The sequence below is a fragment of the Manihot esculenta genome, chromosome 4 (genome assembly GCF_001659605.2).
Source record: "Manihot esculenta cultivar AM560-2 chromosome 4, M.esculenta_v8, whole genome shotgun sequence".
NCBI lineage: Eukaryota > Viridiplantae > Streptophyta > Magnoliopsida > Malpighiales > Euphorbiaceae > Manihot > Manihot esculenta.
This window is the reverse complement of record NC_035164.2, coordinates 34024785-34043386: the sequence shown is the minus strand read 5'-3', so window position 1 is coordinate 34043386 and position 18602 is coordinate 34024785. Positions and strand designations below refer to the sequence as shown.

At 33.5% G+C, this 18602-nt stretch overlaps 3 protein-coding genes across 3 annotated transcripts; 2 read left to right on the top strand and 1 right to left on the bottom strand.

The window, feature by feature from the left end:
* The first annotated feature begins 1052 nt into the window (after positions 1–1052).
* Positions 1053–4842, top strand: LOC110613391 (U-box domain-containing protein 35). Its single transcript, XM_021754483.2, has 8 exons — positions 1053–1488; positions 1769–1863; positions 2240–2361; positions 2469–2804; positions 2891–3167; positions 3262–3363; positions 3453–3845; positions 3925–4842. The coding sequence occupies exons 1-8, from the start codon at positions 1305–1307 to the stop codon at positions 4672–4674; spliced, it is 2259 nt and encodes a 752-aa protein (XP_021610175.1). The 5' UTR covers positions 1053–1304; the 3' UTR covers positions 4675–4842.
* Positions 4843–6614: 1772 nt separating this feature from the next.
* Positions 6615–7650, top strand: LOC110613393 (mitochondrial import inner membrane translocase subunit TIM23-2-like). Its single transcript, XM_021754485.2, has one exon. It carries the CDS (start codon positions 6793–6795, stop codon positions 7357–7359), a length of 567 nt encoding a protein of 188 aa, XP_021610177.2. The 5' UTR covers positions 6615–6792; the 3' UTR covers positions 7360–7650.
* Positions 7651–11352: 3702 nt separating this feature from the next.
* On the bottom strand, positions 11353–18495 carry LOC110613392 (dihydrolipoyllysine-residue acetyltransferase component 2 of pyruvate dehydrogenase complex, mitochondrial). The gene is made up of 19 exons (XM_021754484.2): positions 18299–18495; positions 17643–17736; positions 17035–17111; positions 16751–16842; positions 16640–16680; positions 16084–16139; positions 15935–16009; positions 15746–15838; positions 15268–15516; positions 15095–15167; positions 14803–14909; positions 14449–14534; positions 14282–14357; positions 13899–13966; positions 13749–13815; positions 13563–13658; positions 12162–12264; positions 11975–12070; positions 11353–11859 (listed from the first exon to the last, which is right to left on the bottom strand). Exons 1-19 carry the CDS (start codon positions 18335–18337, stop codon positions 11789–11791), a joined length of 1659 nt encoding a protein of 552 aa, XP_021610176.1. The 5' UTR covers positions 18338–18495; the 3' UTR covers positions 11353–11788.
* Between the last annotated feature and the right edge of the window lie 107 nt (positions 18496–18602).

Genomic DNA, 18602 nt, shown 5'->3' with positions numbered 1-18602 from the left:
GGATTATCTTGCGAATAGTGCGCATGGTGGAGTTTTTGGTATGAGTCTTATTGATTTGCCTTCATCTAGTATTAAACTCCTCTTGGATGCTGACTATATGAATATTTTTCATGATCGTATAATAAATTAAAGGGCTCTATCCCTCCTTTTAAAAAAAAAATGTGATAAGGATAAATATTTATATTTAGTTTAAAAATAATAAAAATATGAATAAATTAAATTAATTTAAAATTTTATTATTAATTTACTTAATATAAAAGATTTCAATTAAATTTTATTACATTTAAATTGATTTTAAATAAATAATTTTTTTTATGAATAGAATGAATTGAATTTTATTAATAGAATTTATTTTTTTTTAAAAAAAAAATTCATACTAAACAAGGACTTAATAACAATATTTTATTTAGTGAAAATTTAAAATTTTAAAATAAAAGTGACATAAAGAATATACCTTTAAAATCCTTAAAAAGAATTAGTTTCAATAGATATAAATTGAAAATTATTTTATTTTAATTATATTCAATAGAAATTATATAAATATAACATTTACAAATTTAAACATAAAAATTGAGCTTTTAAACTAAAACTTCATTAGTGAGCTAGGTTTTGCATTATGCTCATATCCCTTATATTAGGAAAATAATTTTTTATTGGCATTTTTTAATCTGTAAAATTATATTCACATCCAACGACTTTTTCAAGTTTTTTCGCTTTATTTCTTTTTTTTTTTTTTCTAATTATAATCCAAATTTTATTCTTCAAGATATTTAATTAATTAACTCTAAAATATTCAAAAGAACTAATTTTTTCCTATATATGTATGTATAGAAAATTTAAAAAAAAAATCCTAAAAAGTTAGAGTCAAGGATAAATTAAAAGCAATTAACGGTATTAAAATTATTTTCAAAATTTTGAAGTGTTAAGTTCAGGATGTAATTTGACTAAGAAATTTTTTTTTTTTTTTTGGAAAAAATCCTGACTCTAATATTCCATGCTAAAAGGCGCAAAGCTATAAAAAAAATTTCAAATATTAGCTTTCCTTGGTCATAATTCTCATATTATTTTCCATTTTTAGTCAAAACTGCAACAGACAATGTTGTTTATATGGAGACGAGCCCCTGAGAAATTTGGCCGGGCAATCTGCGGCGGGGTGGCGGCAGCAACACCATTTTTTAGTTTTCTTTGCAATATATATTTGAACATGAAGATTACCTAGCCTACAGCCTCCTCCTCCTCCTCCATGTTGCTACGTTTTTATATAGGGATAAGTTAATTTCTGGTCATAGATATCCATCTCCGAGATGGCTTTTCTCCGATTAGAATCGAAGGCTGATAAAGATATTATTCATGGGCTCACAGCCATCGCCATTGATGGAGAAAAGAACAGCCAAAGCGCCGTCAAATGGGTTGCGGATAATCTTGTTCATGGAAAGAAACCTCCTCTATGCATTCTTGTTCATGTTCAATCCAAAACAATGCAACTGGGTATGAATAGACTTTAATTTTTATTTTTTATTGTTCTCATTATTTTGTTGTATATTATCAATTACCATGATCACCATTCTTCCTGCAAATCATATATCTTAATTAATCTTGTTTGGGATGATTCCATTGCATTAATTTGCATAAATGGAGGTATACAATTTCATAAATTATGAAATACTGGAAAATCTTTTCAATAAATGTGTATGAGCTTTCTGATGTATTGATTTTAGATTATATATTCATCTTTTTTCGTTTCTTGGCTTATACTGGGATTTTCCAGGGGAAAATGTGGTGTCTAGGGAAGGTTGCCCAGCAACTCCGCAAGAATTTCAGCAGTTCTTCCTTCCCTATAGAGGATTTTGTACTCGAAAAGGAGTGAGTTATTCTCTTTAGAAGCATTCTATAATTTCTTGAATTATCATTCATAAGTGAAGAAGTCATGGTTGCTTTTACTACTGCTAGAAATGGGAAGATATTTGATTTAATTGGAAATTTGTGTTTATATACATACATGCATGCATACATACATACATATATATATATATATATATACACACACGCACACCATTTAGCATTGGCAATTGGAAATTCCCATTTGGAAAATTTTGTAGTGAACCCAATGCTCATGCTCACCCTACATAATGGGAAAATTAAGTTTTTGCGAGTGAGAGTGCACATATACGTGATACAGTGGGTGTATCGTAGAACTTGCCCGTTCTAATAATGTTTTGCTTGCAATTTGGGATTTCAGATTGAAGCAAAGGAAGTAGTTCTTTTTGATATTGATGTTCCAAGTGCACTTGTTGACTATATTATTCACAACAACATTCACAATATTGTTGTTGGAGCATCTCGCAGAAATGCTTTCATAAGGTCTCTCAATTTCCCTTTTTCTATCCTTAATTTCATCAGACTGCTGATATTAATTTGAGCTAGAAAACTGCACAACTCAAGTGCTCATGATGTTTTTCTTACATCAGGAAATTTAAACAATCAGACATTCCTTCTATTTTACTCAAAACTGCACCAGAATCTTGTTCTGTATATGTCATATCAAAAGGAAAAGTTCAGACTTCTCGGTTAGCAAGTCAAACTAATCATTCACCAACCAGTTCTACACATCAAGAAAGTTATGCACAGTCAACTGGTTCAGCAAATTCAATTAGTTCCCAATGTTCCTCCCCACAATGCCAATCACTTCCTTCTCCTAATATTATTACTGTCAAAAATGCATCCACTGCTAGGCAAAATAATCATTGGGAAGTTGCTTCTCCTCCCATTGAAACCTTGAAATCTAACAAATCAACGACTCCACGGTAAGCTCTGGAACACTGCATTGTTCTCTATTTGTATATGTAGCTAATGTGTAAACTGTTAAAATGTCCATATTTCTTCCATGCAGAATTAGTTTCCGTGAAAGTTGGAAAAGTGAAGTTTCTGGTAGAATGTCTTCAGATCAAAACTGTGAAGATGACAAGTTTGCATTCAGCTTCAATACAACTTCACAAGGGACATCTCCAAATAGTCACTCGGAAAGAATGTTGAATAGAGATTCCGTGTCAGATATCAGTGAAATTTCAGGACCACAAAGTTTTAGATCAACAAACACATCCTGTGAGAATTTGGAATTCTCTGCCACATCTGAGAGTTCCAAGGGTTCCAATTCTTCACAACTTGCTGTAAGTACAGTAAATTATAGATGCATAAAACTTTACTCCTAAAGTTGTGAGGTATTATATTATTGAAAATAATGTTATTAATTCTTCTTTACAGAATTTATTGGACACAGAAATGAGGAAATTAAAGCTTGAAATGCAGCAATCTATGGTATTGTTGAATTCAGTTACCAAAGAAGCTGTTTTGGCCAAGCATATGGTAATATCACATTTACATCATAGCATAAATATTTATGTGCCTTTGTGCTTAGCTGCATGTTACTGGCCTTATTCTTTGTTCGCTTCTAGATAAGGGAGCTTCAACAGTTACGGACATCAGATGTAACAAAAGCAGAAGGAGAACAAATCACTGAAGGGGTGGAAATGGAGAAGAAGAATAACAAGGTTGCTCTGCTAGTACAGACAGCACAACGAATAGCAGGAATAGAAGCAGAGAAGAAGGCACAACATGAGGCGGAAAAGAAGAGGAAAACAATGGAAACAATGGCAAATAATGCTTTTCGATGTAGAACATACACCATTGATGATATAGAAGTAGCAACAAATCACTTTGAACTCTCTCAGAAGATTGGTGAAGGTGGCTATGGACCTGTTTTTAAAGGCGTTCTTAATCACATTGATGTTGCCATTAAAATCTTGAGGCCAGATTTGTCACAAGGACATATGCAATTTCGACAAGAGGTATTTGCACTACATTTGTTTCATTTCACATGTAGACATTATCATCTGTGTTTTAACTCTCTAGCACATGGTGATGCAGGTTGATGTTTTAAGCAGCATGAGACATCCACACATTGTTATCCTGCTTGGAGCATGCCCTGAGTATGGATGTCTTGTGTATGAATTCATGGAAAATGGCAGCCTAGAAGATCGTCTCCTCAGGAAGCATAAAACTCCTCCAATCCCCTGGAGAGCTCGATTTCGAATAGCTTTCGAAATTGCCACAGCCCTTCATTTTCTTCACGAAACAAAACCAGAACCTCTGGTGCATCGTGACCTGAAACCTGCAAACATTCTCTTAGACTACAATCTTGTTAGTAAAATCAGTGATGTGGGTTTGGCCAGGCTTCTTCCAGCATCTGCAGCAAGTAAAGTTTCCCAATATCGCATGACAGCAGCAGCTGGAACATTTTACTATATTGATCCAGAGTATCAGCAAACAGGGAAATTGAGCGTGAAATCAGACATATATTCATTTGGGGTTGTGCTGCTACAACTTCTTACAGCAAAACCTCCAATGGGACTTTTCCACCATGTTCAAGAGGCTATTAACAATGGAACATTCGCAGATGTGCTTGACAAAACAATCACAGATTGGCCTGTTAAACAGGCTCTTTCACTTGCTAAAATAGCAGTGAAGTGTTGTGAGTTGTATAAGAAACATAGACCAGATCTTGCTTCTGTAGTTTTACCAGAGTTGAAGAGACTAAGGAATTTTTCCCTTGGAAAGAAAGCTGTTGAACATGAGACAATCATACCACTACCCAGTCCTACTGATTTAGTTTCATAAGCAAGAAGTCAGACAAATGAGTTTTGGTTACTATTTTAAAAAAATGAAATTGCATATGTAGGCACAATTCTGTCTGCAAAATCCCTTTACTATTATTCATAATGTAGCAACTCAAACAGTACACAACACATTTGATTTTTTGATATACATAATGCAACATTAATTCAATCCTCTTCTGTTTTGTGTATTCTTACTGTTTCTTTCTTCCATATTGGACTCTTCTTTTGAATGGCAATTTGAGAATTGCAAGTGTTTTGCACATTTTAACCGAGAATTTGAACCTCTAAAACTCTCTTGAAATGCTTTGTTTAATCTCTTTAGGAATGAATGAGGATCAAACCTTGCATAAAAAGGAAATCCAATTGTAACAATGAGCCTATTTGGCATTGCCGCTTTTCAAGAATTATTGAGAAAGTGGTTTGGGAAAAACTGTGGTTATTTTGACGTTTCTAATTACTTCTAGTTATCTACTAACTATTAGTTACAACTCTAGGCAAAAGAATGCCCTAAATATTAGAAACAAAATGTTGAATTTTGGTCGAGAAAGACTCAATTTGGGAACGTAATGATATTTATATGAGAGAAAAACTGACGATAACATCTAAAATTTCAATATTTAATAGCTCGTTGTCTGCCATAAATGACTCATTCACTTTCTGACGAATGATTAATAAGCTAATATCTTTAAGGACTGTTGCCAACTTTGAAACCATGATTACAGTGACTTCAAAGAAACGTTCTCCAATTTCCTATCTTCTATTATTCACCTCCTTTAATCAATATAATTTCACTGACCTTGTAACTCTTTAAGAGTTTTTACTCAATTTTGCTTCGCTCTGAGGAGAGCCATGGCATCATCCATTTTCTTATTAGGGAAAATTACTTTTTAGTCCCTCAGGTTTAACGTAATTAACACTTCCGTCCCTCTATTTTGGCGACCCAACACTTAAGTCCCTCACTTTCTCTTCCGTCCAATTTCGTAGTCCTTCCGTTCATTTAAACCGTTTGGTCAAAGAGTCAAAAGTGAGAGGTGATAATTTTTTCCAAAAATACCCTTCTCTTAATGTGAAATTCCTTTTTTTTTTTTCTCTTTCATGCTTTCTCCCATTGAAGAAGAAGAAGAAGAAGAAGAAGAAGAAGTTGCTGGGTAGGAAGAAGAAGAAGTAAAAGTTGCTGGGTAGGAAGAAGAAGAAGAAGAAGAAAGATTTGCTGGGTAGGAGGAAGAAGAAGAAGAAGAAAAAGTTGCTGGGTAGGAGGAAGAAGAAGAAGAAGAAGAAGAAGAAGAAGAAAGAAGAAGAAGAAGAAGAAGAAGAAGAAGAAGAAAAAGTTGCTGGGTAGGAGGAAGAAGAAGAAGAAGAAGAAGAAGAAAGAAGAAGAAGAAGAAAGATTTGCTGGGTAGGAGGAAGAAGAAGAAGAAGAAAAAGTTGCTGGGTAGGAGGAAGAAGAAGAAGAAGAAGAAGAAGAAGAAAGAAGAAGAAGAAGAAGAAGAAGAAGAAGAAGAAGTTGCTGGGTAGGAAGAAGAAGAAGAAGAAGAAGAAAAAGAAGAAGAAGAAGAAGAGGGTTAATTTTGTCAATTCACGTGTCCCAAACGGCTATTTTGAACGGAAGGACTGCGAAATTGGACGGAAGAGAAAGTGAGGGACTTAAGTGTTGGGTCGCCAAAATAGAGGGACAGAAGTGTTAATTACGTTAAACCTGAGGGACTACAAAGTAATTTTCCCTTCTTATTAAATCTTACATTTTTCACTGTAGCAAATAAATTTCAAACAGTTATAGTAATAACATCCCTATACATCACAATTGAGCTTCACCCCTCCCTGAAATTTTTTGCATCATTTGTCATATAAAAAAAAACAGAAGACAATGATATATATTTATTTTTTAAAAAAATACAATGATATAAATCTTAAAATAGAAATAATGTCATTTTTTTCCCTTAAAATTTTGCCAAGGGATATTCATGGAATCACACACAAGGCCAAAGTTGGAGACAATAGCCTCCTCCAGTTCTGCATTGCCAAAACTTCAACTTTTCCCTTCCTCCAGCCAACTGGACCCAACTCTCGGAGCTCTCTGCAACTCAAATTCCATCGTTCCCTGACCCTAACGCTAGCCTTAATGGCTCACTCTGGCTCAGATCGCGAGCCCCGCGACACCCAATCCCCACAGGCCCGCCTCTATAACCCCTATCAAGACCTAAACCTTCCAATCCAGACCCTCTACCAGCTTCCTACCTCTCCGGAGTTCCTCTTCACCGAAGAATCTCTCCGCCAAAGACGCTCCTGGGGTGAAAACCTCACATTTTATACCGGTTCTGCATATCTTGCCGCCTCTATCGGCGGCGCTTCAGTCGGGCTCTTCTCCGCCCTCAAATCTTTTGAACCCTCCGATACTTTGAAGCTCAAGGTAAATAGGATTCTCAACTCTTCCGGCCATTCGGGACGTGTCTGGGGAAACCGGATCGGGGTGGTGGGGCTGATCTATGCCATGTTGGAGAGTGGAGCTGTGGCAGTTACGGATAGGGACGATGTGTGGACCAGCGTGGCTGCGGGGCTTGGGACGGGGGCTGTGTGCAGGGCAGCGAGAGGAGTGAGGTCGGCGGCGGTGGCTGGTGCCTTGGGAGGGTTGGTAGCTGGGGCAGCGGTGGCGGGGAAGCAGACTTTGAAGAGGTATGCGATGATTTAAGGTTCAGAGAGAGAGGTTTGCAAATTGAGTTTAGGATCTCATTTCTAATTTGTTTTTACCAATACAAGATGTATCTCTTCAAATTTTGATCGTGATGTTGTTAGCCATATAATGGTAAAGTTGAGAAGTTCATGATGGTTATAATAATCTTTGGCATCAATGAAACTACTGAACTGCTTTGCTAAATAGATATACCAGATTGTCCTGGTGAAAATTTTCATCTTGTAATGATGAATAACGTTGGTACTTCAAATAATTATTTTGGTGATGTGATTGATTATATGTTTATCATTTTCTTTTGTTGTTGTTAATGGTGGATTTGCATGGGGTTACTCTTTCCTAATGATAATTAGGAGTAGCATTTCACTCCTTTGTGATTGAGAATGATAATTTCTTGCAGGGAAATGATGTATAAAGATTGCGGTGTATTTTGTATGTATGTTAAAGTTTATGTCCAGTTATATTTACAAGGTTCATTTACTTCATTTTTCAGTTAGTTTTCTTTTCGAGTTGCTCTCCGTTGTGAAATGTTTTTGTGTGGATTAAGATTAGTTTTACATGGTTGATGCCTTTTTAAGGTGATAAACTAACCTTAGAGGTATTTTGTGGATATGTGGTATGAGCTGAATTTGGATTTACTTATAGTGTCCAACCGGATGGTCCTTCACCAGTTTGGGGGATCTTCTCTTTAGAAATTGTTGTTCTTCTGTTGCAACATAGGAAGATAACAATTATTGTTGGGAATTTTACAAGCTCTTGGTGGTAAGCTTGTTACAGTTTAGAAAGTTATGCTAACCATGACATCACATTTCTTTTCTTGGGCCAGAATAACTTTACATGGAAGAGCATAGAACGTACTTAACTCTAGTTACATCTGGCTTGTGAAGGATGCATTTTATGGTGAATAATTTAGAGAGTACTGTCCCTTGAACTCATTTTTATCTTTCTAGGGTATTTGATTTAGAACCAGAAGTTAAATTTTTAATATATAAGTTTCAAATGAATTGTCTTGTTTGAGGAGAAAATATTTGCTTCCTTCTCAATCAAACAAGTTTCTTGCTCAATCTTTGTCATGGTGTTCCCATTTCTGCATTCTAGTTTTGCTTGCTGAAGCTTCATTTCTTTGAGACGGTTTAAATTGAGAACTAGATTAGAGAAAGGCAATGAGGAAACAAGCAACCAAGGAACAAAGATTTTGTGAGAGCAAAATAAGATTTGCTTACTGGTCAACACGTGATACAAATCACAGACGTTTAGAGTAATAGCAGTAAGTTTGATAGGCATCTGGTTTTGGTAAGAACTTCAGATATAAAAGCTTTAGAACATTAACCAGATTACCTCACTGTTTCGTGCGCTTCGTTTTGAAACAATCATTATTATGGCCTTCATTTTGTGATTTTTGACCAGATAATCAAGTTTTTGCACATTCTGACCTGTGTTATATCTGATTCATCTATTGAGTTGCTGAATGATGCGTCCCCTTAATTTGATGGGAGATGTTATTGGAAAGCATGCTATGCATATGAAGCTTATCACTTGATTTTGAGCAGCATAAATAAAAAATAAAATAAATAAGTTTTTGTGGCAGCCATAAAGGTGCAAATGCAATATCTTATGGCACAGCCAGCTTTGATGTAATAATTTCCTATTTTAAAAATGTCAGGTTAAGAGGCTGGGATGTGCCATTGAGTAGCAGGATATTACCTAAGGTTCAGGTCCTTTCAAGTTCCACTATCCTTGGGGTCCTTCTATTTTCATAATATTTGGATGTTTTTACCCCTTTTGTTTGTTTCTGCTCTTTTAATATTTCTTTTTATTTTTTTAACTTCCCATGCAAAATTGTCAGCCTTGTCTCCCCTGCCCTGCATGTCCACCATATTCCACTCCCAAATACTTTTTATTTTTAAAAAATATTTTAATTTAATGATTAAGAATACCGTCCATACAAATTGTTTGTTACTGCAATTATTTTTTTCATAAAGTAATTTTAGCTTTTTTAAATCTCTGCTTAAATATAATTTATAAATTATAGGATACAGCTGTAATATGTGATATATGAAAATATTGTTTCGTATAAAAGTCCTCTTTATTAGATAAAGCATACCCACATAACCTTTTAAAAAAAAAAAAAAAGTAAATGTACACCAAAACCACCTATAATCTTATTGAATATTTTTTCTTGTATAAGCATTAAATCTTCTTACTTGATTTTTCTCAAATATTTTATTATTACATGCATTCAATATTTGTATAAAATATAACATATTATATTTATATATTTTCATATAATTGTACTAATATCTAATTAAATATTATTTGTGACCTTTTTATAAATAAATAAATACTTTATGTCAATATAGGTTTAAATCTCTATCAGAATTTATAAGGGATTAACTTGTTAAATATCTAAATTATAATTAAAACCTCAAAAAAATAAAAAATAATTAAATTTATTGTTAATTATATTCTAAATTTTACTTATTATAATAAAATAGTAATTTTATGAAAATTTAAAGTATAACAAATAAAACTTAGAAGATAATTAACAAAAAAATAGGAACTATTTTTCAACTTTTTATAAGTTATCTATAATTTAGTTAATTTGTTTTAATTGTTGTGATTTGTATATGTTTAAATTTTTTCAGTTGATTATAATTTTAATTCAAATATTCAAGTGGCTAATTCTAAATATTAGAAAAGAAAAATAAGTATATAGGTAACCAATACTTTTACAACATCATTTTAGAAAAATAAAATAAAATCTCTTAATTTTTAATAAACTAAAAATAATCTATATTATTACAAGTTAATAAAATGGGTGAAATTAAATAAAACAAGTGCCCATATAAACATTAATTTTTTAATAATTGATTATATATGAAGATGTGTGAATTTAAAATAAAAAATAATTTTATCCATCTCTATGTATAATTAATAACTAAAAAGTTAGTATTTAATTTTTTTTAATTTTTTTTAAAATAATGATTAAAAAGTGCAAATTATTGTGTGGGTCTATATATGTATAATAATAAAATCATATAATTTTTCAAAATTTTATTTAAAGTTTTTCTCACAAAATTGATCATACCAAATAAAGGGATTAATAGAAGGAAATGATTTTGTAGTTGCGTACACATGAAGATATCAATGGTTGGATGCATTAAATCTTAGTGATGAAACTAACTAGTTAGATTAAGGCTTTGTAACTAAAGAAGTTTGAAATCCCATTATCGTTAAATTGATTTTATTTCTATGTTATTGGGGAGTTTGTGTAATTTGTTTTCTTTTGCAAATATTAATTACTTTATGCTTTCAAAATATAACTATGATGTAGTATTTTAAATAATATAACTCCCCCTTATAGAGTTATTTTCCTCTTTATTATAGGTAATTTCTTTTTTTAAATATCAATTTAATAATTAACTTTTTAATACACCTATTTTGAAAAATAATCTAATAATAAAGCAATATTAATAAAAATATCAACAAAGAAAAATATAAAATTTATTATTTTTGACTGTATAATTAAAAAAAATAACAATGAAAAAATTTATTATTTAATTTCTTAATTTTTAAAAAATATTTTAAAATATTATACTTATTAATCTCTTCATTAATTTTTATAAAAAAACTCATTAAAAATTTATTATTTTTTTAAAAAATAAATTAAAACATCTGAAATTATAAAAAAAAAAGCTTTACTTATAGATTTTAGGAAAAACCTATTAATTAATAATTAATAATTAGTCTCTTTTTGCATCGAGTATATTTTAAACTTTTATCAATCGCTTAATTATTAAACTTTAAGCATGTTTAAATATTCTCAAAATCATTACACAAAAATACATATGCTTTAATCCATAGGCTTATCTTCTTTTTGGGATGGAGTAATAATATATTTTTTTCTTCTACATGCCCTGCACAAAGATTAGAACCAAGATCCTTGAATACAATACCCAACCTCAAAATAGTTCGGCTGGTGGCTACCAAATAGTAAGAAAATCGAATCAAATATAATTGCAAATAATCATCAAAATCCAAGTCAAAAATGAAAAGGAGAGTAGCCAACCCCAAGTGATTTGAGGGCTCAAATAGGCTTTCTGAATCTACAATCAACGGGGAAAACATGGCATTACAATTATACACTGGTCGACCATCCAGTGAATCAGGCTTTTAACAAAGAATTATTATCATCACCACCATTACATGGTCGAATGATCAGTAACAAAAGAAACAAAAAGGTATAAACCTTGCATGATTGTTTTATTTAACTCTGCAAAAGCAAAATTGAGTGAGTTCGCTTTTAATGCCTTTAACCCAACATTTTATTCTACCTGATCTTCGTTTCCTATCTAATAACTGATGGCAAAAAACAAACAGACAAACAAATGCAGCTTAATGGCAACTTCTGAAACAGCTGCAGATTGATTTACAGCAACATTGATTCAGGATTCTCAATGTAACCCTTGAATGCTTTTAGCCATTCAGCACCAATTGCACCTGAACAATAAAGTGAAATCAACAGTGTTATTTCTCCCAAAGATGGATACTTAATAAAGCTGGATAGTGGGCATGATTAAGCTCATGCAAGAAAAATGTCACTCGAGCTACCTACCATCTATGACACGATGATCACAACTTAGGGTTACTGACATGAAGGAAGCAAATTTAAATTCATCAGCACCCGAGCCAGGAATAACCCTCTTCTCAGCTGCTCAAGCATAAGATAAAAAAATCACAATTACAAGGTGAACTGGAAGAAGATACTTTGAGCCAAAGGGGTAATCAAGATCTCATCTTACCAGAGCCAATCGCAAGAATGCCTGATTGAGGTGGATTGACGATGGCACAGAATTGCTTGATGCCAAAAGGCCCTCCCAAATTTGTCACAGTAAACGTGCCACCCTGCAAAGAGGAAAATACATTCATATTGGTGGAATTGATGAGATTCCATGCTCCAACTTAATGGGGAAGTGTAATGGGAAGACAATATTTATATTTCACATATTCCTACTTAGTAGTGTAGCATAATTTTATGGATTTGCTAGATTGATTGTAGGGATGTTTGTGTATGCATATGTAAATTCTATTTTATAAATGTGAAGAGAAATAAAGATGTAACCTATGCGTTCTTTCCGTTCTCTTTCCCTCTTTCCCTCCTTTCTTTTTCTTCTTCTTATTATCAAAGCTTAACATGGTATCAGAACCCCCAAATTCTGGGCTTCTTGGTTTTGTTCTTCCTTTGTTTCTGCTTGGTTTCTCATTGATTTTTTGCCCCGTTTCTCATTAGTTTTCTGCCCTATTTTTAAGCTTCCCTATTAAAAAGCCACTGTTACCATAGAGCACCACTCAATTGTGACCTTTTGTCTTTCCACCTCCTCCAGGAGAAAGTACAGCTGCCTGCAACCCCCCTCCAGCATCGCCTCACCAGTGGACCAGCCAAGTGCTGGACCTATTTTCCATCCATTTGGTTTCCTTTTAAAGGCTGTGCTTCTTTGGGGCCTTGTGACCCTACTTTGTGAGCTACTGTGATTGTTGTAACAACTGTGGACCGTTTTGAGTGTATTTTGGTGACTCAAAGCCGAGTCTTGTAGCCTCCTACCAGTGCAACTCGGTGAGTTGCTTTGCATTACTGAAGGTTTGTTGGAGTGAGGTATTGTGAATGACCTCACTTTTGTTCAACCAAGTGAGTTGTTTGTGTTTCCTTGACTTCCTGAAGGTGTCGCTGAATTTGAAGATTAGTCGCACCCTTGAAATATTGAATTCTTGTGTTCTTTGGCAATCCTATGAGCTCCAAGGGTGGCTTTGTGTTTGACATGTTATGTTACCAATTTCTTGTCTTTGTGTTCTGAGGGAGTTATTGGCTTCGATAAGAATCTTATCAAGGTGTGTTGGAATTGATAAGATCCTATGCTCCAACTTAAGGAGAAGTGTTATGGAATTAGTTATATACCTATTTAGTCGTGTAGCATAAATTTTAAGGATTTGCTAGAGTGACTTTAGGGATTGTTTATGTATAAGTATGTAACCTTCTATTTTATAGATGTACATAGAAATAAAGATGTAACCTAGGTGTTGTTTATCTTCTCTTCTTTTTCTTACCTTTCTTTATTTTTTTTCCTTCTTATTCTTAAAACTTACACACATAAATTCATTTAAGATAATTATCAGAAAGCCAGTTGGCACAGAATTATAATTCTCACTTCATAATCTTCTGGTTTCAAGCTATTCTCTTTGGCTTTTTGGGCTAAACGCTTGACCTCCTCAGCAATTTTAGATAAACCTTTCTTGTCTGCATCCTACAAATTTTACACAATAATATGTAGTCACATAAATTATCGTTAGAACAAAGCATGAAGTAACAGTATTGAAGTTAGAGAACTGCTGACCCTAACAACTGGAACATATAGTCCATTTTCTGTCTGTACTGCTACATTAATATTCACATTACTGTATCTGCACTCGAATTAAAAGAAAAAGGGATGTCAGGTTACATTGTTATAAAAATTCTCATACAATCCTATCAAACAGGTACTTACTGGCGAATATAGTTATCAGTCCATGAACTGTTGCATTGGGGAACTTTTCTGAGAGCCAAAGCAGCAGCCTGTAATCATAGCAACGTTGAAATTACTCCAGTAACTCCACAGAGAGAAATCTTAAAACAATTAGGACGTTAAAAAAAATAATAATAATAAAAAAAATGCTGAATATCCATATGGGTGAAGAACATCAGTTATTTTTCAGGACAATCCTTAGGTTTCCTATCTAATGATTATCATGTCTGCTATAGATAAATAAAACCAATAAAGAGCTTTTTCTCAATTTTAATAGCTTATAAGAATATCTAGATCACTGTGCATCTCTGATACATTATGCATCACAAAAATTTCCAAAACTCCCAGTAATCAATGCTGCATACCTTGATTACAAGATCATTTACAGATATCCGCTTCCCACCTGAGGCCTCTTGTAATGAGTTTAGTTGGCTCCGCAAACTGCATCTCAAAGAAAAAAAAAAGTTTGAATAATTACAATATATGGAAAGAAAGGGACCCCACTAAAAAGAGAGAAGAAACTAATACTTACTCCATAAGTTTGTCAACACATGTATCTACTGTTAAATAATAATGGGGAATTGTTTGCTTTGACAGCAACAAGCGTGAAGCTGTGACCTGTCAATATCACGGCAGAAACTTGCTTCAGAACAACAGAGAATATTTATAAATACTGAGAAAAACTATCCGCAGGAGTGCAACAATGGCCCGTGGAGATGGAATCAGTTCCATGATTTGCTATGATATCATAATATGGAATTTAAAATTTTGTTCAGTGACGAAAAATATTAGCACATAAAGAATAATTAACCAAAAAACAATAGATCAAATGAATTTTCTATCCTAAATTCCTCATTCTTCAAGTCTCTGCCGACTTATATATCACCTTTCTTATTTGAGAATGAGGAATGTCAACGTAATCTAATGCAGCAGGTGTTGTGTCCTTGTCCCTAGGTGCTGTTGCTGAAACTTTGCTCTCCTTCCCACGTGATGCTACACAAAATGGAAAAATCTTCAGCAAATTCTACTACTATTAGATTAGGTATAAGAATACGAGAGAAAATCAGGAAAAAATTCGTGATTAACATTATACAGCAAACCAAACATTTACTTAGATTATGGTAGAGAAGAATAACAGCACTACAATCATCAGATACAACAAAATATAACACCCATACCCAAGTAATCTTCAATATCAGCCTTTACAATGTGTCCATCAGGACCTGTTCCTTTAATGCTTGAGAGAGGTACCTAAATTTGTGATAAACAAAGTGAAGCACCAAATTTAATTAGAATAATCTCAAGATCAGTAGGTTCATTCTGTCACTGAACTAGAAAGTTATAGCCATACATTGTGATCTTCAGCCAATTTTCTAGCAAGAGGACTAGCAAAAATGCGTCCTTCAGAAGGAGTTGCACTGGGCTTGGAAGTCTTTGGTTCAGGTGAACTAACTGTTTCCTCAACCGCCTCTTCTTTGGGTGGGGGAGGTTCGGTAGAAGTAGAGGGCCCTTTAGCTGCAGGAGCACCATCTGATGCTGAAGGACTGTAATCCTTAAGCTTGGGAATGTCTTCCTCATCTTCAACAGTAATAGCAATTACCTGCATAAGAAGCCAAAAAATTACCAACAACATATAAGCAACAAACTAATTGAAATCTATCTGAAAATTCAGCCCTAGGCCTACACCAAGAGGAAGTCCTCTACTCGGCATAAATCCATCCATTATCTAGTGATATGCAATTGCTTAACCAAAAAGGCAAATAAAAAATAAAAGATATAGAAGCATATTTAAGTGCAAAGTTTTTCCTAATACCAGATAAAGATAATACCTCGCCAACTTTAATTTCTTTTGATCCATCCCCCTTTATTATCTTTGCAAGAAAACCTTCTTCCATGCATTCCATCTCAACAGTTGCTTTATCCTTAAAATATCAAATAAGGAAAGATGTCAATGTTCCATGATAAGTGCAGAAATAAATCAGAGTTGGAACATGGCACAATCAGTACAGGGCCCCTACAGTTTCAACTTCGCAGAGTACTTCACCAGGTGAAATTTTGTCACCCTCTTTCTTCAACCACCTTGCTATATTACCCTGAAATTTGGAAACTAATCAATTAGCATATCAAGCAAGCAGTGGTATTTTTGCAGGAACAGAAAGGCACATGCCTCAGTCATTGTGGGTGAGAGAGAAGGCATTCCAATCTCTTGGTGTGGAGGAAGACCTGCAACATATTTTTAACATTCACCTCACTAGTCAATAAAGCAAAAATTTATTGTTAATAATATTTTCCACCACTCTCTAATATGAATTTTGCATTCCACTCTTCACAGAATCTCTAGATAATTATCAAGAACAATTATAAATAAAAGATGAGAAGACCCAGCTCTAGTAAAATAACAAGGCCAAACCAACTTTGAGGGTAAAAAGGGGAGAGGAGGAGAGAGAGAGAGAGAGAGAGACAGAAGCCTAAGTACTGAGATACTCAAATATAAGCATTTAAGAGAAATTTCAGGAGAATAGCATGCTAGTAATTTTCCATTACGGCTCATGTTTTATAATTCAAGCTCAAGTTAAAAGGTAACAGAGCCATAACCTATGGATTTAGTGTTTGAAGGACATGTTAGAAAAGTGAAAGGTTATAATGAAAGCAGGAATAGAATAGATGTAGTAGGAACTAGAACAATGTAAAGACAATAACAGAAAGGTAGGTATATGTCATACCTGAATCAGATGAATATCCTCTCCTTGACAAAATCTGTGAACTGTCATGGAAGAACAAACAGGTAAGAACAATGATTGAAGTAAAACAAGAGAGAAACAATAGGAAAATACCAAGAAAAATCCTTGAAGAGTAGTGATCCAGCCATTGGGTTCCTAACTTGCATTATCGTAACATTTTCCCTAGAAGCACCAAATGATAATACCTACAGAACAAGACAGATATCTTTAAAAATTTGCCAACAGGTTCTAACGTCAACAAGAACAACAAATTAGGAGGGAAAAAACACTAGTTAACAATAGTTGACACTAGCCTAAAAGAAATGACTAAAAATGAACTGTAAAGACTCCAGTAATTGAGATTTGAAGGAAATATTCTGGTCATTTAAACAACTTACAGTGCCATTAGGAGCATTGCTTGAAAACCTTTCTTTTTCTGCAGCTGCAAAACCATGATGATGAACCTTCCCAGTATCTGGAAATAGCAAAATTATCTTATAGCAATAGAAATAAAAATTTATGGAAGCGAGGCAATAATGTGTATCAGAATACCACACATCTTAATTCTTACACACATCTTAATTCTTACATGAGAACCATGAAGTAAGATAAACCCCAAGCTAGATCAATCAGAAGAATAATCAAAGAGATACATTCTGTGATGTTTTAGGTAAATATATCATCTGGCAGACACAGAAATAAAAAATATAGAATCCAACAAACAAGAAGATAACAAGAAGCAGATGATTACTGTAAGTTAAAATTTTCAATTAACTAAAGGGATCAGAAAACAAACAAAACATTTTCATATCTGTCACTCATTACCACTCAAATATGTACAAAAGGTGCAGCAACTGCTACCAGAGAGCATTTCAATATAGATTTCAGAGACCATCCAATTATCTGAGGTCTATATTACATGCATGCTTGGAAAGGACTGCTAAAAACACAGTAACAGAAACTTTACCAGCAAATGAGAAAACTGGCCACCATATCATGTACTTACCATTCTTCTTACTGATAGAGAAACGAGTATCGCTCGAAAACCAACGAACCAAACTACCATACTCATGCCGAAGCAAGTTGGGAGCATTTCTTAACTGGAAAAAGTATGAACATCACAGAATTAAAATTGAAAACAAAAACATTATAAGCTGCCACTAATTAAAAACCATCAACTCAGCTCTTGAATTATAATCCATTCAGAAGAGAAAAAAAATCGACAGATTTAAACTGAATAATGAGACGCAGGCATTTATTCTTGAAATGACCCACTAATCTAAACAGTCCAATAAGACTTCCAATTCCTAAATACATATCTATGTTGGAAACAGAAGTCCTTCAAGTACAATTCAAAAAAGTAAAATCTTCAGACAGAAACATACATCTGTAAGTAGCATACACATATATGCTGAAACGAAACTGAAAACAGCTCAAAAAAATAATCACCAACGATCTATTAATCTATTAGGCCTGAAAAGATGATCTAATCTAAGTCCACACCAGAAGCTATAAGGGAATGAACATCCCATGAAAGCAATTAAAAAAAAAGAGAGAGAGAGAGAGAGATACCCATCAAAAAAAAATCGAAAGGGAGAACAAACCAAAAACACAAATTTGAAGTAGAGAGCTGTTAAAAGTTAATTGATCCTCTTATGTTACCTTTTTCGAGTGATTGATTATATGAGATGCATAAGCCATGATTCGTATCTTCAAAGAAATTGTTCAGCTCAGAAACAAAACCCCCAAAAAAATTGAATAAAACCGACGGGCAAGCGAGGAAGACAAAAAAGAGAAATGAAGAGGTAAAGCAATATATATTTGATTTATTTACGAGAATAAAAAAAATTGAATTTTCCTTTTTCTTATGCAAAGAGCTTTAGAGTAAAGAAGCCAAAAAATAAAAATAACAGATCTCAGAATATTTTGGTTTGCATAGAATATTATTAACAATTACAGTTGCCTT